The sequence below is a fragment of the Leguminivora glycinivorella genome, chromosome 3 (genome assembly GCF_023078275.1).
Source record: "Leguminivora glycinivorella isolate SPB_JAAS2020 chromosome 3, LegGlyc_1.1, whole genome shotgun sequence".
NCBI classification, from domain to species: Eukaryota; Metazoa; Arthropoda; class Insecta; order Lepidoptera; family Tortricidae; genus Leguminivora; species Leguminivora glycinivorella.
Window position 1 is genome coordinate 7647008 of NC_062973.1, and position 22764 is coordinate 7669771.

Sequence of the window (22764 nt, forward strand, 5' to 3'; positions counted from 1 at the left end):
ACAAAACGGAGCGACGAATTGACGTAGGTATTTTTTATAATGTAAACGAATGGATTGCGAATGACATAGGCTACATTTTGTCTCTTTTTACCCCCCACTTCCCTAAAATCAAGGGTGGAAGTTTGTATGGGGCATTTCGCAATTTTTGAGTTTAACCCGAGCGAAGCCGCGGGCAAAAGCTAGTTTTATTATAAAACTGCCATTTGTACAAATTGATATTGGCTTCGGTCCCATGTCACATTTTTGACGTTTATCTGTTCATCCCATACGATTATTTTAGCCGAATACAGAACTGCCATCATACAGGAATGACACTGACACCAGTGACACTTCTTAAGTGGCTTGACAGCCAGATTGGAACTTCACATAATAGATGTTGGATGGGATTTATCAGTATTTTCAGTGTCCAAATATTGAAGAAATTTTTGTATAACTACGGTTGTAGATAGATAAAAACTTTATTGCATAAAAATATTGCTTTATCATGACAAAAAAAAATAAGAATTAAAATATTAGTCTTAGGTCTTAGGTCTACAGAACTAATTAATAGCTATAGGGGGATAGGCGCCTGGACCCCCGCTCTGGGTCATTCCTGGTGCAGAGGTTGTCCATCGCGATTCAGCGTGGCAATGCTGCGAGCGTGTTGGGCACCTTTGCGCCTGGGACGACGTGGGGGGGGAGGGGATTTTTGACTGATGTTAGTTAACTTAGTTAGCTAATAAATGTTAGTTAGTGAAATTAGTTAATAATAGATTGAATTGTTTTAATTGTGTAATGTGTTATTTCATATCTAGGTTAAGCTAGGTTTAGTTTATTTTTAATGGGTACTTTTTTTGTGTTTTTAATATCAGTAGTGGTATTAATTACTAGCTACTACTTGACAATTTTTTTTTTATCACGACACAATTGCGAAAAGGCGCCGACTCATCATGTGCTGCTGCATTGCTATCGCGCGTTGTAGAAAAGCTTCCAGGTAAAATACTTATAATTTTCAGGTCTCACAGTTATATACAAGTAAATTAAAAGCCATGTACAGAACCAGTTCCATACAGGTAAAAAACAAGCCTCGTAGGGAACCAGTTCCATACAAGTAATTTAAAAGCCTCGTACGGAACCAGTTCCGAAACTCCGGTTCTGTAGACGGCCGAAGGGGTCATAATTCACAAACAATTCTCGACTACAAAGTAACATCGTAAACTGAAATTGGTTTAGAAGCCTCATTAAAATAGTAGACCTATGATTCAATTTCTGACAACGTACACAAACTTACTTTCGCCGGCAAACGCTGTCGCTTCATATTTCGTTAAAACTTTGCAGTTACTGCGCCGCAAATTAGGTGAAACTTGACTGGTTAGTTTCATGAAAATCTGATTCATATTTAATGAGATTCGCTATGTTACTAATATGTTTTAAACGACTTCGAAACTTCAAGCTTAAAGCCTGACAAAATTATATTTGACAGTGACAGTAACATTCAGTCTCGTTACAAGACGCTTACTTGTGGCAGTATGTATTTAGTTAAACATAATTAGTTAAATCAATGCACCTACTCGTAAAGCGTTGCAAATAGGTCTAAATAAAATAAAAAAACTAATTGATAATGCCTTCTATGACATTAATGAATTCTTTGAAATTTTTTTTTTTTTTTATTATGGACTGATCGGCGATTGATTTGAGGGAAGTGAAGACGAGTCGATAATGATTCAGTAATAGCCTATTCACTATGTAATATTTAGCGCGATAATGTATTTAAATTATATAGAACACATTTGTAAATATTATAAGTTAATTCTTAGAGTAAAATGAATTACTTAGTTTAATGAATGTTTATGTTTCTGACGTGTAATGTATATGTGCAATATCAATAAATATGAATATAAACTATACCTAGGCATTCCTTACAGCTTCCTGTTTTTTTTTATTTAGAGTTAGTACCGGCGACAGTTTTTCAGATGAGATCTCTGTTGTCTTAAAATTAATAAAATTTGGACTATTATTTTCTCATTTATTTATTTAAAATCTTAGGTACCGTTTTCTTTTATTAACAAAAACACACAAAATATACAACTTAAACTAAATATAAAATACCTCCCCTAATTCACCTCCCTTCAAATCTTAGGTTAGGCTAGATAATTAGATATAATAATAATGAAAAATAATTTAAAAAAACACATAAAATCTAACCTAGTGTCCCGCCCTCAAGGCGGGGCCTGAACTGCCGATGGTCAGGGCTGTAGAGAAGAACCACGTACTATGCACTATCCGCGTTGTGACCAAGACGCCATGAACCCTTGGCTAATCAGCCGGACTTAGCCGCGCGAAGAGACAATAGTTGACGCAGCACGGCTATCGAAACGCAGACTGGCTTACATTTTTTTTTTCGTAGACTTTATCTGTCTATACGGAGTTACATACCTTGTCAACAGCCATGTAAACAACCCTCGTGCAACACCGAACCGAATTCGAAAATATTAAACAGCTTTTAATCCCCTTATCACGAAAATAATTTAAGCGCATGTGAGAAATGGATTTCACTTATTTTTCGATAATTGCTTTCTGGCAGACTCGTTCAGCCCATTCCAATAATCATTTTATGGTAAGTGACAGATTTTACAATCAGATTATTATCTGGCCGTTTTCTCTTTTTAATACTGATGGAAATCCTTCGGGATCAAGATTTGGTGCTCATTTTTACTGTCAGCTCTCATTTATTTCAGTATCATTTGATGATCCATAAATAACACGTCATGTGATTTTGGATTAATTTTGATTCGATAAGCCCGTGTATGTGATTGTAAATGTAACTGCATTTTCAATTCATTGAATAAAAATTCCATATCTACTGTACTTATAATATAACACTTTACGTAGATTAATAACACTATTAGTGACTCTGTGAACTGTAGACCTCGCGAGTCTCGCGACCATAGTTTAATTCGAAAATAATTATATTTTTTTTTATTTCGCACACCCGATTTATACGAAAACCATTTCACTGATTGTGAAGATAAAGTGTTGAAATTCACATTATATATTTAACAAATTAGTCACGGATATTTTAAGGGACGTTAATTAACATCAAAACAATGAACTTTCACTAGAAATTACTGAAAAAATCATGATTTTTTTTGAACAAAAAAAAATTATTTTAATTTATTTTCTAAATAACCATCCTCTGTAATGTAATTACATTGCAATTGTAATTGCATTGCAGGCAATGCCTGTCGATGTTTAACAGTGTCTCTCAACGTTAACAGTGTCTAAGAGGTCTCATTTAATAATTTTATTAACGTGTTTTAACATAGCATATTTGTTTCCCTAAAGAAACATAACAAAACCTATGATGTTTCATACATAAATATACTGCAGGAGCGGAGTACTATCAGCCGTAAAAATATCCGTGACTAATTTGTTAGCACCTTATATAAATATAATATTCGTTTTATTGCCTAGAGTCTAAACTACAATACTAGCAACCAAAACTTATTACCGAATACAGGATTTATACTCCTCGTAGACATTTTCATTAATAATTGTGTATGTATAAAGTAGCCCTAGGATTCCAATCCTGTGAGGATTCTTCAGACGTACCCTCTGCCTAAATCGAGCCTCACGTGAATTTTTTAGGTCGTGCCTATCTAGTATTCTAGAAAGTTACCCTAACAGTAAATACTGGAAGGAAAAAAAAATACACATCTAACATTCTAGAAAATACCGTAGGTCCCAAACACTACTAAAATTAAACAAAAGTACTAATGTCAAATATTTTGTACATTAATAACCTAACTACAAAATTAAAACTTTGATAAAAACCCCGACCGCGACATAGTGGAGCGATTTTCATGAAACATGGCTAAGAACACCCCCGACTAACAACTTTCAAACAAATAAATTTTACGTGCATTTATAAAAGCGTGTTTTCTAGAGTTTTTTAAACTATAAATTTATTTTATACTTTTTAGTCGTTAATAATGAAATATATTTAAAATTTAAACAAAAATATTATTGCAAGTAGGCGAATTTCGCAAGCCATTTGTGGCTTAACACGTATTGCTACTTAATAAGAATTAATACCACCTGATGTATAGGTACCAAGTTTATCGCAATAAAGTCATTCATTTAAAAATTTTTTCATAGTGCTGCGCTAATTTGAAGATTAATGTAATACAGAACTTAAGGATTTCATCTTACAGAGTAGGAAAGAGACAAAAGGTTGAATTTTCTCAGTCGCTCTCTAGTATATTTGCGTGGGGTTGAACCTGGATATGGAACGTGGACGCGACAGTTTGCTAAGCAACTAAAAGACTAATAGTGGCTCTGGGATCTGTAGACCTTCGCGACGTGCTTAGCAGTGGCGTGGCGTGAAATTTTTCGTTGATAAAGCCCTTACTTTTGCCCTCCTTACTTTTGCTCTTAAGGGTCACAAGAAAGCCTTAACCCAACTTATTTTAAATATTACATTGATCTTTCTTTTATGCGGGGGGCTTCGCCCCCCGAGCCCCCCTTTCTTTGCTCTTAAGAGTCACAAGAAAACCCTAACCCAACTTATTTTAAATATTACGTTGATCTTTTTTTATGCGGGGGGCTTGGCCCCCCGAGCCCCCCTCACTTTTGCTCTTAAGGGTCACAAGCCCTAACCCAACTTATTATAATATTACATTGATCTTTCTTTTATGCGGGGGGCTTCGCCGCCCGAGCCCCCCTTTCTTTGCTCTTAAAGGTCACAAGAAAACCCTAACCCAACTTATTTTAAATATTACGTTGATCTTTCTTTTATGCGGGGGGCTTCGTCCCCCGAGTCCCCCTTACTTTTGCACTTAAGGGTCACAAGAAAACCCTAACCCAACTTATTTTAAATACTACGTTGTTTTTTCTTTTATGCGGGGGGCTTCGCCCCCCGAGCCCCCTTTTGTTTATTTACTCTTGAGGGTCACAAGAAAACCCTAAACCAACTTATTTTGAATACTACGTTGATATTTTTTTTTTGCCGGGGGGATTCGCCCCCGAACCCCCTTAGTTTTGTTCTTAAGGGTCACAAGAAAACCCTAACCCAACTTATTTTACATACTACGATGATCCTTTTTTTGCGGGAGGCTTCGCCCCCCGAGCCTCCCTTTCTTTGCTCTTAAGGGTCACAAGAAAACCCTAACCCAACTTATTTTAAATATTACGTTGATCTTTCTTTTATGCGGGGGGGCTTCGCTCCCCGAGCCCCCCTTACTTTTGCACTTAAGGGTCACAAGAAAACCCTTACCTACATAATTTTTATATTAAAGGAAAAAGGATGAGGATGATATTGGAGGAGGATGTTTAGAATCGTTAGCAGGCGTTTCTGCTTGTTAAAAATAAACCTAACCTAATTTATTTTAAATATTACGTTGATCTTTTTTTATGCGGGGGGCTTGGCCCCCCGAGCCCCCCTTACTTTTGCTCTTAAGGGTCACAAGCCCTAACCCAACTTATTATAATATTACATTGATCTTTCTTTTATGCGGGGGGCTTCGCCGCCCGAGCCCCCCTTTCTTTGATCTTAAAGGTCACAAGAAAACCCTAACCCAACTTATTTTAAATATTACGTTGATCTTTCTTTTATGCGGGGGCTTCGCCCCCCGAGCCCCCCCTTACTTTTGCACTTAAGGGTCACAAGAAAACCCTAACCCAACTTGTTTTAAATACTACGTTGATCTTACTTTTATGCGGGGGGCTTCGCCCCCCGAGCCCCCCTTTTGTTTATTTACTCTTGAGGGTCACAAGAAAACCCTAAACCAACTTATTTTGAATACTACGTTGATATTTTTTTTTGCGGGCGCTTCGCCCCCGAACCCTTCTTAGTTTTGTTCTTCAGGGTCACAAGAAAATCCTAACCCAACTTATTTTACATACTACGTTGAGCTTTCTTTTATGCGGGGAGCTTCGCCTCCCGAGCCCCCCTTACTTTTGCTCTTAAGGGTCACAAGAAAACCCTGGCAATTACATTGATCTTCCTTTTATGCCGGGGGCTTCGCCCGAGGCCCTCTTTCTTTGCTCTTAAGGGTCACAAGAAAACCCTAACTAACCGAACTTATTTTAAATACTACGTTGATCTTTCTTTTATGCGGGGTCTTCGCCCCCCGAACCCCCTTTAGTTTTGCTCTTAAGGGTCACAAGAAAACCCTAACCCAACTTATTTTACATACTTTGTTTATTCTTTTTTTTGCGGGGGGCTTCGCCCCCCGAGCCCCCCTTTATTTGCTCGTAAGGGTCACAAGAAAACCCTTACCCAACTTATTTTAAATATTACATTGATCTTTCTTTTATGCGGGGGGCTTCGCCCCCCGAGCCCCTCTTACTTTTGCTCTTAAGGGTCACAAAAAAACCCTAGCCCAACTTATTTTACACACTACGTTGATCTTACTTTTTTGCGGGGGGCTTCGCCCCCGCCCCCAATTTTGCTTTTGTTATCAATTTTTCTTTTGTAAGCATGTGGACGCTAACCCGCGACCTGGGCTACATATTTAAGGGTCACAAAAAAGACCCTTACCTGACTTAGTTTAGATACTTATTCGGTCTTTCCTTTTTCCGCTCATAGGGGTCGCAAGAAAACCCTAACCTAACTTAGGCCTCGCTTCGCTTCGGTCAATAATAGGTTTGTTATAACGTTGAAAACGTAACGTTCAAAGTTCATTACGTGCCTTTCTCACAAGCGCAAACACAACTATGATACGATATGCCATCATGGACTGCCAGTGCCAATCTTCGGGCTTCATTATCAGACCTTGAAACCTAGTCGTGGTCAAAGTTCATTATAAGACTTTTATAAGAAACCAGAAAACAGCTATGACACGAAGTTCCATCATGTAGTTCCAGTTTATATCTTCCGGCTCCATCATCAGACCTTGAAACCTAATCGTAGTCAAAGTTCATTACAATACTTTTCTAAGAAACCCAAAAACAGCTATGATACGATGTTCCATCATGTAGTTCCAGGTCATATCTTCCAGCTTCATCATCAGACCTTGAAACCTAATCGTAGTCAAAGTTTATTACAAGACTTTTCTAAGAAACCCAAAAACAGCTATGATACGATGTTCCATCATGTAGTTCCAGGTCATATCTTACAGCTTCATCATCAGACCTTGAAACCTAATCGTAGTCAAAGTTCATTACAAGACTTTTCTAAGAAACCCAAAAACTGCTATGATGCGATGTTCCATCATGTAGTTCCAGTTCATATCTTCCGGCTCCATCATCAGACCTTGAAACCTAATCGTAGTCAAAGTTTATTACAAGACTTTTCTAAGAAACCGAAAAACAGCTATGATACGATGTTCCATCATGTAGTTCCAGTTCATATCTTCCGGCTCCATCATCAGACCTTGAAACCTAATCGTAGTCAAAGTTCATTACAAGACTTTTCTAAGAAACCCAAAAACAGCTATGATACGATGTTCCATCATGTAGTTCCAGTTCATATCTTCCGGCTCCATCATCAGATCAGTTCAACAGTATCATATTATTGTATTGTCATCAGAACTACATACAGCTGCCAATTTTCATTACGCTACGATCCTTGGAAGATGGTTAAATTAGCCTCCGCAGATTCCATTACATAGTTAGTTACATACACGACGACCTAATAAAAGCGTGTTAAAAAAAACTAAATCTAAATCGGTTCGGGAGCTACAATGCCACAGACACACACAAACAGACAGACATACAGACAGACAGACAGACAGACAAATAGACAGACAGACAGACACGTCAAACTTATAACACTCCGTCGATTTTGCGACGAGGGTTAAAAATGGTTAATAGAAGATACACATTTAAACATACTTTTAAGCGAAAGTGCGTGAGTATTTTTTCACCGTAATCTGTCCAGTCTCTTCATTACATGAGGTCATATATGCCGATTTTTTAATAGTATTTATGTATGTATATGTATATATGTAAACACTTTATTGTACATAAGACAAGTTAGGACATAGAAATACAGTATAGTTATGGTGTACAAAGGCGAACTTATCCCTATAAGGGATCTCTTCTAGTCAACCTTTGAACGAATTGAGAATTTATTTCATCGATCGTGTAAAATAATTTTAATTAGGTACCGAACAGATCCATTTACCCCTTAAAACTTACGTAGACTAGACACTGATACACGTAACTTTTCTCACCATACGCACATTTTTACAAGTAAAATCTAAAAATAAACTGTTACTAAACTAACAAGTTCATTAGCTTGGCATTGAAATATTCGCGTAGTGTGTTTACGCTTTCAAAAATACTACTAAGTAATTGATTTATTGAGGTAAACAAATTATTAGTCTGTGTTAACTGTTAGTAAAATATGAATTATGAGAGTGCGAATAGTGCGGTGCTAGAAATTCATTAATTAGGGAATTATGACGTCATTACGACTTAATAGGCGTCACTCAAGACTACATAGCTGAAACTAGATTCGGGCCTTATCCATAAAACTTTACGAGCTTCAATCAGTTAATCCTCTTCTTAGAAATACGTACAACTTAAGTCAAAATAGCCCAGGATCCTAATCCTAATCCGCTATAAATAGTTATTGCATTTAGAACGAATTGAGACTATTATTTATTAAATTTATTTCTTAAGTCGGTACATAATTTACCTATAAAGTTTCCGTTACACCTCTTAGACTTGTGGCCCGTTTCTCGAAAGGTACAAGTCTTGTATTATAAGTGTGATTCCATAACAACCCATACGATTTGACAGTTCGCGCACTTGTAATACAAGGATTGTCCTTTCGAGAAACGGGCCCTTGATAGTACGGAAACGTTGTGATGTTAACAGTTTCCCAGTGAAGTAGTGTTGCTGGTATTTTTTTTCACCAAATATCAAAAATAAACATTGTTTTTATATAATTGGGCCCGTATGAAAAATTTTACATTTTTATTTAGAATTACAGTATCTATTTTACGGCATGAATAACTAGGTCAGTGAAAAATAGCATGCATGCATGTTATACCTATACTCGCTCATTTCCGTCGCCGAGTCGCGTAATGAAGCCTATTTAGTAATGATAAGCTAAACTATTTCATGTTTAGTCACAACAGTAAAATTTAAAGAGCACAATACATTTAGGACAGGATTACTATATGGCACAATTATTTTAGGCCGAAATGCCACCGCAGAGGTGCTGGGTCAACATTTGCTAACTATTGAACCGTTTTCTGCGTAAGCCTGAGTCACAGTGAAGGAAAATCTCGTATTTTATTTTGAATAGGTAATAGACATTCTTCTACTCCCATGTTGTTATTCGTCATTTACAGTGTCGTGCATAGATCGTTAAAACCCTACATAAAAGATGCCCGCCCCCGCCCGGCGCCCCGCGCACCCACGCATACGATATAGCTCTTAAACCATTGTTAGGAAGCCTTTAAAGGATGTAGCGCGGGTGCGCAGGGCGCCGGGGGCTGGCGGCGGCGCGAGCTACAGGTTGAGTGACAGAGGGCAGGCCGACAAGTGAAAATACAGGAAACATTGCGAATTTCACGAAAGTTATTCTAGAAAACTATTAAAAACTAAGTGCATGGTCGTAGAAAAAGTATTGTATGCAACGGTGTTTAACTGAGTCAAAAAATACTCGTGGCGTCTTTATTAACAATTTTCGGCTTCGTCTCAAATTGTTACTTAGCCACTCGTCTTTTTTGACCTCACTTAAACGCCAGTTGCATAAAACACTATTTTACCAGGTGATTTAATCATCATATCCTTTTACCTAAGTACTTCATTTTAAAACTTTGTACATTAATTTTTATTTACGAATCAAAATAATATATGAATTATTTTTCCCGGCTCGGCCACCGGTGGGTACTGTCACTGTTTTACGGTTCCGTAGTCAAATAGGAATCCTTAATAGTTTCGCCATGTCTGTCCGTCCGTCCGTCCGTCCGCGGATAATCTAAGTGACCGTTAGCACTAGAAAGCTGAAATTTGATACCAATATGTATATCAATCACGCCGACAAAGTGGTAAAATAAAAAGTAGAAAAAAATGTTTTATTGGGTTACACCCGCTACACATAAAGTGGGGAGTGATTTTTTTTATTCCAACCCTAATGTATGATATATTTTTGGATAGGTATTTATTAAATAGGGTTTACTAAAATCATTTTTAGATATTTTGTAATTTTTGAACCATAAGTTTAAAAAATGTGAAAAAAATCACAAAAGTAGAACTTTATACAAACTTTCTAGGAAAAATATTTTGAACTTGATAAGTTGAACAGTTTTTGAAAAAAAAAATACAAAATAATTTCTGAACTAAATTTGTAATTTAACCGTATAAGTAGGTGTTTATTATGCCTGTGATTACTACAAAATCACAATTAAATTACATGTTTTCAAATAAAGCAGAAATAGTGAAAATCGGTTCACGCAATAAATAATGATCTAATAAAAATCATCTTCCGTACTAACCTCTCGCGCAGTAGTTTACTTCATTTGCCGATAGATGTCGCTGTACGTGGAACGCTCATATCCTATACAACGCGGGGTCGGGGCAGGTGTGTCCTCATGTTAAGTCGAACATTTATCGTAGTAGAATTGTCTTGATTAATGGAATTTAAGTGAAAACACATTTTGTGACAGACGGGAAACCCTACACTGAGCGTGGCCCGACACGCTCTTGGCCGGTTTTCTTTGGTATACTTAATCTCGTTTTTGTGACGACAAGAAAATTAAGCATGAAACAATAATATATTTTTTTATGTTAATTACATAAACTATTAAGCGATAATCTACATTTAGAGGTAGAACGTGGAAAACGACGATTTTTTAAACAATTTTGTGTCCCAAATTCTAAAAATGCTCCTAAAATCGTCCCGTGTAAAGCTACCTTAATCTCATTGACAATATTTAGCGGCCAGGAAACGATGACACGCCCGCCAATTTCATTATCGACTCAAGTTACTTCCATTAACACGTTTAATGTGGTTAGTGGGTGTATAAATAAGCGTGTTTGATATCATAAGTTTTGTTCAGAAACTTAATTCAATCGATTTTTTTTTGTTTTCTGTTAATTTCGACAAGCAATAGGTTCATCATCAGGAACCACCCTGTGTGTCGTTTTTAAATTCGAAAAAGAAAATTTTTCGTTTCCATACTTAATAAATAAATAAATTAGTGTGAGAGGGCCTTGATCATAACATTAAAGACTATGTGAAATGTTTGACGCCACATGTCAAAACAAATAACATTAGGAATTGATAAGGGATGCCACACATGTGTTCAGTACCTAATTATATTTTTTTTAATAATTTGATAACCGTAAGAGTTAGGACGCTAATTTCTCAGAGAAATTTATTGCATTTGTCCTAAAGAACCTCCCCTTAAAGTTAACGGAATTCAATAAAAACATAGTGTATAAGGTAATAATTGCACATGATTACTCTAAGTTTTGTTTCAACACTAATAGAATACTTTTGTCGCCAGATCTAGACCGAGAATGCCAGGCGAGTGGGGCCTGACACTGGCGTATCTCACAGGTAACGTGGTTTCCATTTGATATATGTATGTAGGTACAACTAGTTACATCATCATCACATCATCATCATCAGCCATTGAAAACCTTAAACTCCCCAATCCTAATAAGAAACTTTTACTTTATAATCACCCTCGAAATCGCGAAAAAAATCTTTTTTAATACAGTTGCTCAAAAAGTGCCCGTTTTTTGGCTGTTTAGCGTGCGAGAAGTTGTATTTTACGCACAAGTGCGTAAAAAGTATGCGTTCCATTTTACGACTACATACCGAGCTGTTTTAATATTAGTTTATTTTACTAAGACGGAATAAAACTATAAACATACTATTAGGTGATTAATGTTTAAAACAATGATATTTCATATGTAATTGTTTATTTTTAGTCATACTAAACATAATTTATAAAATGGTTTATACTTTGAAAAAGTGGCTCATAATGAGTCGTGTAAACAGAACGTGAAATGGAACGAAACGCGTCGTCTGTCATTTAAAGTAAATGGCGTCTTACCAATGTTACCAACTTAATGCAAGCACGTTCAAAAACCTTAATATGTTACGCGATTTGTCATAATTATTTTATGTTATTTGCAATACTTCGGAGCATAAATGGTCGATTGAATTAAAATGTAGGTATATTATTAAACAATCGTCTCAAATCGTAAATGTTTATGTTTTTATGGCACACAATGAAATAAATACCTAAATTGTGTTGGATGGATAGCAAAATCGAAAATATGAACGCAAGTTTAAAAGCTTCAAGGATAGGTACGTCAATGTCAATGCGAATATTGGGAGTTCGGATTGTTTATCGTTTTATTTCGTTGTAGTAGTGTTTTTTCGCAACTGTATTAAAAAACGTCGTTCGTCACACGTGCGAGAATGTCATACTTCTCGCACTTATAACGAAATGTACTATTTCAGTACAGATGGTGTTTTTTTACGCACTAGTGCGAGAAGTGGTTCATTATATGCCAGGTCGAAACTTCGGATGGCCATCTGTACTGAAAAAAGTCGTACGATACACGTGCGAAAAGGAAATTTATAACTCGTGTGCTCGGGTCGATTTCAAACACTCTTCGGTTGCGTTTTATTTTATCGCCATTCGTTTCGAACTTCTAGTACTATAACAGCAGATGTTAATGAAGAGATATGAAAAACGTATCATATTTTTTCCGTTTGTTGCAGGTGCTACAGGATGATGGCGGATACGTACCCCACCAATAACTACGCCAACGTTACTTACTACTTCACGATCTACGATGAAGTCAACAAGCGTTACATTAACGACAGCAACAGCACAGAGGTATTTCATTTAACTTATAAACTATACTCTGTACTCTTAGGTATTTAAAAGAACGTACATTGTACATTGTGCAACAAGGGGAGGAAGTTGAATATTACTAACGATAGTAAGTTAGTTCGCGACGGCTTGCCGGAGCGATTTAAAGACTCAAGTAAGATTCATACTCCCCGAGTTACACACAATGTTTTTCATCACACTCGATTATTTAGTTCAAATACAATCAATTTCTCTAAGAAACCAGGCTCTTAACTTTTACGGTTATCGAATTATTTCAAAAAGTAATTTAATTACTGAACACGTGTGTGCCATCCCTTACGACTTCCTAATGTTATTTGTTTTGACATGTGCCGTCAAACACTTGACAATGACTTTAATGTTATGATTAAGGTCCTCTCACACTAATTAATCCATTTATTATGTATGGAAACATAAAAATTATTTCTCGAATTTAACAAAAAGCGATATACAGGTTGGTTCCTGACCTTACTGCGTGTCGAATTTAACGGAAAACAAAAAAACACGGTGTAGATGTAAAAAAGTTAAGTACGGTACAAGAAATTTCATTATTCCCTTGAGAGAACGATTTTTCTATAACTCACGCTCCTCCTGCGTGCAATAGCACATTTAAAGTGCGGGTGTGATGAAAACGAATTTGTACATTTCCGGGTAGTTAACAACGTTTTTCTGTTAATCAACCAAATAGAAAAACCACGCGGATCACTGATCGATCTGTCTAACCATCTTATTTGGTCATGTAATGTTTTCATTTACTTCGTCTTTTGAGGGTAGATTTCGTTTACATTTATTTAAATGCCTACCTAAAGATGCACACTATAATCACAACTAGTATAATCCTATGGCCTGTGTATGGCCTGTGTGGTGACTGGTTAAGAATTTCACCACCCCCTTTCTTCCCGTGGGTGTCGTAGAAGGCGACTATGGGATATGGGTTAAATTGTGGCGTAGGCGAGAGGCTGGCAACCTGTCACTGCAATGCCACAGTTTCGTTTTCTTTCAACCCCTTATTTGCCAAGAGTGGCACTGAAGCTTTAGTAGTTTCGTGTGCTCTGCCTACCCCTTTATGGGATACAGGCGTGATTGTATGTATGTATGTAGTATAATAGCTATTGACTCGAACCATCATACGTTCGACGTTTCAAGTCAATCCAAAAAACTGAACGTCACAGCTCCTACCCCTATCATTTTTCGCTTGTCATTCTCATTATCAGGAGATAATACTAAATACTTTGATAACAAATTTATCCATGGGTACATACTCTAGATGCAGCAAAAGTCAAGTTAGGTAATTCTACAAGTTTTTTCAGCCTTAATGACAGTTTACTTTTACCTCAAGGGGCCGATTTTTGAGTCTCACTGTCACTAAAATACCGGTTGAAAACGGTGACTTTCCTATTATTTTCAGTGTCAATTGAACACCAGTTCAATTGTATTAAGGGGATATGCTTACCTAGGCTCAATTGAAAGAAGCGATTAGATCGTTGTTCTAATTATTCACAGGTTCTAACATTTTACATTTAATTTAGAATTTTGAACATGATATATTCAAGTTCATTCAAGTTAGTAATAATAAACATTACCTGTGCTGACTCGTAGCAAATTGGCGCCCAACGTGGGGCCTGAACCCATGACCCTAATATTAAGAGCCTCATGACTGAGCTAGCCGGGAGAAATACTTTATTCGGACAATATTATTAAAAACTTATTTGATTTTGAGTGAGTATCAGAATTTATAGCCATGTTTTTGTCAACTCGCTGAAAATGGCGTGTACATACTCGATGACAACCATTAATCATAAAAAAGTCTGACGCAGCTCTCCACGGCTAGGGATTGCAATCCGGTCTGATTCCCAATCCGGCCGGATCCGGCCGGATTTCGACCCCAATCCGGCGGATCAGGCCGGATCCGGCCGGATTGGCCTTGAGGACTAAAAGTACCCAAATAGTGCCTTTTTTGCATTTTTTCACCATAATATGACAAGTATGATGATATTTTGCATCACGATTAATAAACCAACAGTTTACAGGCTTAGAAATCAACTTGTTTACCAGTTAACAAGTAAATTTTACTATAATAATCAGTCGTAAATCAAATTATTTCGTTCTTTTGAAACTTTGATAGGATAACAAAATTATTATTAGTGTAACGTTTTACAGTAATAGGTACCTATAGAGCTTTTAAGATACGATAAAGAGCGGACATTATAACATATCTACAAACATACATGCGTTATGAGATCAGTATTTAAAAAAAACCTGTATTGTGTTATTTTACAGTTAACTTTACTCACATGAAAAGAAGAACAAAAAAAAGTATCACAATCATATTAAGTAAGCATAACTATTAAAAGTCAGCGTTAACCTTTTCTCAGTCTGTATAAAAATATCCAGTATCGGTTAAAAAAAACTACAGTAACTAAATTAAAGCCAACAAGAGTAATTGACCTTAGTAAGTATTATTTGCTATTGCTGAATCAACAATCTTACTGGTTACCTTTTAAAAATGTTCATTTTTAAGCTCTGAATTTTATTATTCTCGTACCAATATGCTCTCATACTTCTCATAATTATTATGCTGAAAACATGTTGTTGATCTTGAAGTCCTACGTCACCACAGAAGTGCAAAGGGCCTTCACGAGCTCGCGCCACGCTTTCCTCTTCTTCATTCATCTTCAGCTACCCTCGTGGTCTCGCTCCAGCTCGACCCGGTCACTCGTAGTCCATCCTCAACGGACCGTTTCCATGAGTTTCCAGGGCGCTCGGAGCCACGACTTGCTTTTTGCGGTTTTCAGCCGAAAGCAATTGTTGCGTTATTTCGTTCCCCTCTTTGAATAGTGTGCCATCCATGTTCCTTTTTGTGTCACGGTTAGCTGCTATATACTCCATAGGTCTCGATTTCGGATAGTGAAAACGCCCGCCAGAAAACGCGAAGGATCGACATCAGACCATGGTTATTTGTCACTCTCCACCACTCCACATTATGCATCCCAATCCCAACAAACAATCCCACAGATTTAACTATGGATTCCAAAACGGAAAGTGTAACGCGTTGCTTGAGCACATTATTTGACTTCCAAACGGCCTTCTAATGCAAAGAACATACGTACTAAAATATTTTTTGATTGGAAATCAGACCGGATTGCAATCACCTCTTGAGCGACGTTCAAATGTTGCCGTAAAAATATTTTTTTTGCACTATTTTAACATATCGTGTTACATTACCGGATCCGGTACCGGATCCGGCGAATTTCACCGGATCCGGTGGCATGAAAAAAGCACCGGATCCGGCCGGATTACCGGATCCGCCGGACCGGATTGCAATCCCTATCCACGGCACTGCGTAGGCGTTCTGAGTTCATACGATAAACATCTTAAAAGGTAATTTCACGGCAGCAAGCCACAAAATTATTCCCATCTGTGACTACATGAACCACATCACTGCCCCTTTGTCTGCCTTTTTAGTTTTCTGCCTCTGTGAATGGAGAGCGTATTTACTCGTATGTATTGTGAACCGTTATTACGCCCTGTAATTGCCATTGAAAAGTCCGACTTATTTTAAGTCCTAGAAGCGTGATAAAAGTTGTCTATTTTGTTTAAAAATGTTAAGAGAGTAGAGTACCTATACTCTACTCTTAAGCTGTCTTCATTTCTGCGTAATTATTATTTTTATGAGTACTGCCAAATCGATACCAGATCCTTTAGCACAACTTACCTTATCGCGCGCGAGTCTATACATCAAGCTCTACTTCAAGTATGGACTCGAGCGCGACAAGGCAAGTTGTGCTAAGCTAGATGGTCAGATGGTAAGAGAAGAAGAAAAAAGCAGAATCAAGGTGAGTAAACCTGAAATAACAATTTAAGCGAAGACGGAAGCGGCACAATTAAGGCTAAAGAATGGCATTATTTGACATTTTTACAGTCTAGTGCCTCATATTTCCGTTATGTTAATATCCGTCCGTGCCCTACATACTGGTTACTAAGGATCTTTGTACACTAACAATAAGGTCGTATATTGATTGAAGTAATTTAGTTGAGTAATGAGGACGTCTTAGTTATTTACTATATGAGACTGCTAAAGTTATTTTTTTATATGTTGACAGTGTGTAAGTAACTGTATGTGTGTGTATGTTAACGTGTGCTTAAACTTTTAATGTAATGTAACACTTGTAAAGTGAGAAGAGTTCAAGTTCAAGTTCAAGTTCAAAGTGTTTATTTGTAAAACATAGGTGCAGTATACAGTGGTGGATAAAATTATAAATATGGTATCACTATGCTTTGCCTTTTGGCGTACAAAAACATGTCCTTAAGATAATTCTTACAATAACTTAACTAAGTATAAAATAAAATAAAATAAGTAGAGTATCATGTGATACTGAATACTCGTAGTCAATAACATTTTATTAACGAGGAAATATACGTCACGATCGTACCTACCCTCATCTCGGTGTAATACGACATCTTAAAAGGATTTCTCTGCACTTTTCCCTATACATTATATTTCTGCGTACCTTCAAAAAGGCGTGTTAAAAGCGCTAAACCATACTACTTAAGACCTTTTAAAAGTATGAGTCAGAAAAAAGATTCGTGACTCCACGTCGAGTATTACAAACGTGAAATGTGCATTATATGAATTCATATGGGATTATTATACGGAGGGGAGCTTCTGAACAGATTTAGGCGAATTAGCATAGTTATAACGAGTTATTTTTGGTTGGATAAACATTTGTACATGGATCTGGCTAAAGAATGACTTACTCTAGATCAGGATGGGGCTTCCCAACGCTTTTTTTTTTTCATTTATTAGGTACCATATAACATTGATCACCAGTCAGTTTTGAGATACGCACTGACTGGCGAATATTTAACACACGCACTATCTTTGCGTTGTGTATGGTGCTACGGACTACTACATCACTTATAATTTTTAAAATCTTAGTTTTTTTAGGTTTTCCATCGGAACTAGCATTTTTATGATAGTTATTAGGTTCACGGCGGGTGGGACACGTCTGCCGGATGCCCTGTGGGCCAAGATAGCCACACGTTTGGTACCACAAATTGTAAGGCGTCGCGGTAGACCTCGCCAGAGATGGCGTGACGAGCTTGACGCCTTTGACGAGGACTGGTGGGAGACTTCAGGGGATAGGAATTTGAGGGAGGCCTTTGCCCAACAGTGGGACAATACGGGCTCTTATTAGTAATAATTAGGTTCTGTAATTGACGTACGTGCCATAAGACATCCACTAACCAAGTAACCATGCTTATACAACAAGGCACATCAAATTTTCTACAAAATGCTACAGTTTATCTCCTGGTTAATTGGACAGGATAACAACAATAAATAGTTGATTGACCCAAACAAATGCGGCTCGATTCTGATAGATGACCTTTATCCTCGGTAAGACACTAGTCACATTGTCAAAGATCGCCTACTTAAAGGTTAGCTGGAAGAAATCCCTTAAAGGGATGTTCGACTTTGTACTGTGTATCCTGTGTCATATTTATGTTTAACATCCATACAATGTATTCATACATACATTACAAATACAAATACAAATAATTTATTAATAAAAACATAATTGTACAGTGATTGTTCTTAAAGGCTAAGAATTGTTATACATATAAGAGATGTTGTACATTGATGAGATTGATTGAGATGTACATTGTATGTATGGAGGCTACTGCTACGCACTTATGTAAGTAAGTCAAGATTGATCGCGGGGGTTTATTTCTCCTTAACACAGCATAATTATTGGAATCAGTACCAAGACCAATTTTAAGTACCAAGTTATACAACCTGTTTTTATTTATATCCGTTAACCTATTGTATTGTGTTTACTTATACTATAGCATAATACTTATAGTAAAATATAATAGATACATGTACAAGAGCGCACCGCCAACAAACTGTTATACAGTTTGGCGATTATTTGTAACTTTAAACTTTAAGGTTTTTCTTTTTTCAATAAATAAATAAATAAAAAAAGATTTCATAATTTATATAGGCATGTCCAGAAGCGACTCTGTTCTCATAGACTAGAATTCAACCACATGACAAAATCGGGAATAGTCATTTAAAAAATATAGTACATGCCCGATGTCATATATAATACTAACAATGATTTAGAGGTGTAAAGTGTCTTCAAGTAATTAACGAAAGTTCTCGCGATCCTAATTTCAGTAGTCGATCTAAAAGGCTGACATGTCCCTCTTAGTGCAGTCTTTGAAGCGAAACAATGGCCTCTCAAAGTCCTAATTAACGTCTCTTTTGGCATACGCTACTGCGCCATAAATTAAATATAACAAGATCATACCATCTCATACATTAAAATGCAACCGCCTAATACGAACGCGCTTACACTCCACCACACATAGATGGCGCCACAAAAAAATGCCTTTTGCCACCGATTATTTGTAGATTGGCATTAAGTGTCAATTCCGAGCCTTAAATCTATGTCAAAAGTGACACTTAACGCCATCTACAAGTATATCGAAAGCTACAAGGCATTTTTTTTTGTGGCGCCATCTATGTGTGGTGGAGTGTAAGCGCGGTCTTAGGCGGTCGTATTTTAATGTATGGGATGGTATGATCTTGTTATATTTAATTTATGACTGCGCCTAGAAGAACACGGTGTGGTAAAAGGGAGGGTTCCATTCTGTGCACATGCTCCAGCCAACTCAGTCGCCTCTGTTTAAGAAGCGCGGTCAGACTGTACAACCGAAACGTCGCAATCGTTTACAAGCTTCCCTTGTCAGCTATTTGGCAAAGTATGTCGGCCTCGCATAGGTCTGTTTAGACACTGATTGCGATGTTTCGCGGACATTACACCATAAATCGTCAGTATATGTGTAATCTATTTATTATACTGTACAATATTTAGTTTGCACTGAACCCGTACCTTCCTGAATCAATCAGTAATTATAATGCTGTGATAAAAAGGCAGGCGGGCATACTAATACGACGTTTGATTAAGGTAGCCGTAGCTAAATAATCAGAGATTAGGTAAATGCGTACTAAAATATTTATTATAGGAACTACGCAATCCATACTAATATTATAAATGGGAAAGTGTGTGTGTCTTTTTTTTTTTGTCCGTCTTTCACGGCAAAACGGAGCGACGAATTGACGTGATTTTTTAAGTGGAGATAGTTGAAGGGATGGAAAGTGACACAGTGTGTGGGAAAATGGTAGCTAAACTAACATTCAAAATAAAGCAAGCCACCTTATCAACTTAACGCCACAGCACTCATTAATAATACAAATTCTAAATTAAATTTTTACAAAAGCTGTATAGAAAATTTAACTCATAATAAGAAGTACCACTTATGCCGCAGCAAGAAAATTGACAAATCGACAATACTCGAGTTCGTAGTACTTAACACTGTTTGATGATGAATAAAGTGCTCTCGACGGTTCTCTACAGTTTGACGCGCTCTATTAAAATAAAAATTAGAATATTCGTGTTTTGAAGTCAAAAAAACAGTCTTGAAATACATTATAATATTTTTATGTATTCAATAACAAAATGAAATAGTATTTTATACAATCGGGATATAATACAAAGCTTTTCAGTCGAGTACCATGTTTAGGCCACGAAGCTTTGCTGAGTAACATGAAATTACTCGTCACTTTTCACCAAAATGTCTGCTTTCAAGCTAGTGCACCAACTTCATAAGCCCATACTTGGAAGTGTTTAACTAAGCTATTTACTCGTACCTGTAAAGGCCGTAGCAGGATAAGGGAAGAAAAAATGCCCTTTATGATTAGGAGCTGCTTTTTTTTTCTATAGTTACTTACACTTAGTAGTACGATTGTGCAAAATTTTGTTGAAAAATTCCCAGTGGTTCAGCTATCAGAAATAAAAAAACAAATTCATGAAATATGACTTTTCTCTAAAATTATTTAACTTTATCATACAATCTTTTTTATATTTTGGTTCACTAAATAGTACTTATAACCTGGAAGAAAATGGAGTCTCCAACTATAATATTTCTGTAAAAAGCACGTAAGTCAACATTTCAAAAAAAATTTTTTTTAGTTTCTGAAGGAGCGACCACTCTAAGTGATACTTCTAAAAAAGCCTTATTTAATGATCTGTCAGTCGTATAAGTTTGACAGTTAAAATCGAAAAGCAACAGTGTCAAAATTAAAAAAATATGTTGGCTTGATTTTGTTACATTGTATTGTTATACCATTCTAACACCGCCAAATAACTTAAAAATTTATTTTCTGTCTGAATGTGTAAAAATAAAACAAATTTTCGACAATATTGGCTTTAAAAAGATATACAGGGTATATTTTGAAAGCGGGTCAGTGAGGGTAGCTACCAGATCCCATGCTGCTACGCGAAAATGGTCTTAGGAGACATTTCAAATTGATGAAGATTGTCGTTTACATATTCTGGAAAAAACATACAGGCTGTGAGAAAAAAAAGTCACTTTTCACAAAAAAATGTTGATGCCAAACGATCCCATTTCTATCAACGATCAAAAGTTTGTATGGAATCAAAAAAAATCCGGCAAAAATCCACAAATCGAGAAAACCTTTTCCCACACACGAATATTGGACCGAACGTATATATTTGTTATAGTAAATGTGTAGATGCAAACTTAGGCTAGTTTCCTACTTAGTCAAACAGCTTCTTTCTAAGAACTGTCAAAACGATTTGCTAATATGGAATTACTGTGAAATACTGAGGAGTGACGTTACTGTCAATTCATTCACTTTATATATTTCTCTTTGACTTATTAAATAAAAAATATGTTAAAACATAACTACTGTCCATATTTTTCTTCTAATTATGTGGTGCTTTATTATGTGCACTGTATGAAATACTTTATTTCAAGTATAGGAAACCGGACTATTGTAAGTAAATTCTGAATACTTAACACTTTCGCTACCAAGAATACTTAATAGCCGATTACATGTAAAAAATTTTATAAGTTTCGAAAGTGTTAATGTAAATTTTATAAGTACCTATAATGAGTTATTTTATTTACCAGTGTGTAACAGTAATAAATAAACGAATACATGTAATAATTAGTGAGTTACACGTGACATTTGTACAGGTTATGACCTGTACAAATCTCACGTGTAACTCGCTATTCATTGGATATTATATGTAATATCCAATGAATAGCGAATGTTACAGACTGGTTCAAAAGCTTAACGAGTAAGAAGGTGACAGATGAATATGACGGGGCACATTCATGATGAAAATGTGGAAATTCATCAAAGAGGTATTTGTGGTCGTAGACCTCTTTGTTCATAAAATTAAGCAAACCTTATTATAGCAAACACGTGTACTTACAACCTAATAAAATATAAGCTAATAATAAATTATAGGCACCACATACCAATCTGTATAAGACAAAGATCGTGTAAAACTAGTTTCGGGTTGGAAAGTCAGAAGGCAGTCGCTTTCGTAAAACTAGTGCCTACGCCAAATCTTGGGATTAGTTGTCAAAGTGGACCCCAGGCTCCCATGATGATGAATGGGGATGGGCACGGAACGAAAGCAACTTACTGATTCCTGTGCAAACCAAAGTAGGTACCAGCTGCTTCGGAAGAAATACTGAAGTTAATATTTTGCCGGTGCACTACAGATTGTAGTAGTGGTAGATGTGGGTGTGAGAAGGCCTTTATGGACAGCTAATTGTATCGTTACCTGTTGTGTGAATGCATTTATACAGCATCAATAAATCATGTTCATAAATTATTTTACACGTTTATCACATACATTTGTTGTTTAATTTCGTTTTAAAGTCGTATAATTATTCAACAGTACATGACACAGAAGCATATGTCTACATATTATGAAAGGTATTTGAATGATCTACAAGATTTTTCAAGAAAACATTTGTCTAAGATAAATATTTTTCAAGATATGGAGTAATGTATGAAGCAAAAAGTGGGGGGGGGGGGGAAACTATTTTGTAAAAATTAACAGTT

The 22764-nt window shown here is 36.4% G+C and overlaps 1 protein-coding gene across 2 annotated transcripts in view; it reads left to right on the forward strand.

Moving 5' to 3' along the window:
• The window catches only part of LOC125242531 (tachykinin-like peptides receptor 99D), a 317790-nt gene that overhangs the window by 255184 nt on the left and 39842 nt on the right, over positions 1 to 22764 (forward strand). For both annotated transcript variants that reach the window (XM_048151284.1, XM_048151285.1), the window contains exons 2-3: positions 11448 to 11500; positions 12680 to 12797. In XM_048151284.1, coding sequence (XP_048007241.1) covers positions 12690 to 12797 — 108 coding nt within the window. In that variant the 5' untranslated portion in view covers positions 11448 to 11500; positions 12680 to 12689. The remainder of the gene's footprint in view (positions 1 to 11447; positions 11501 to 12679; positions 12798 to 22764) is intronic.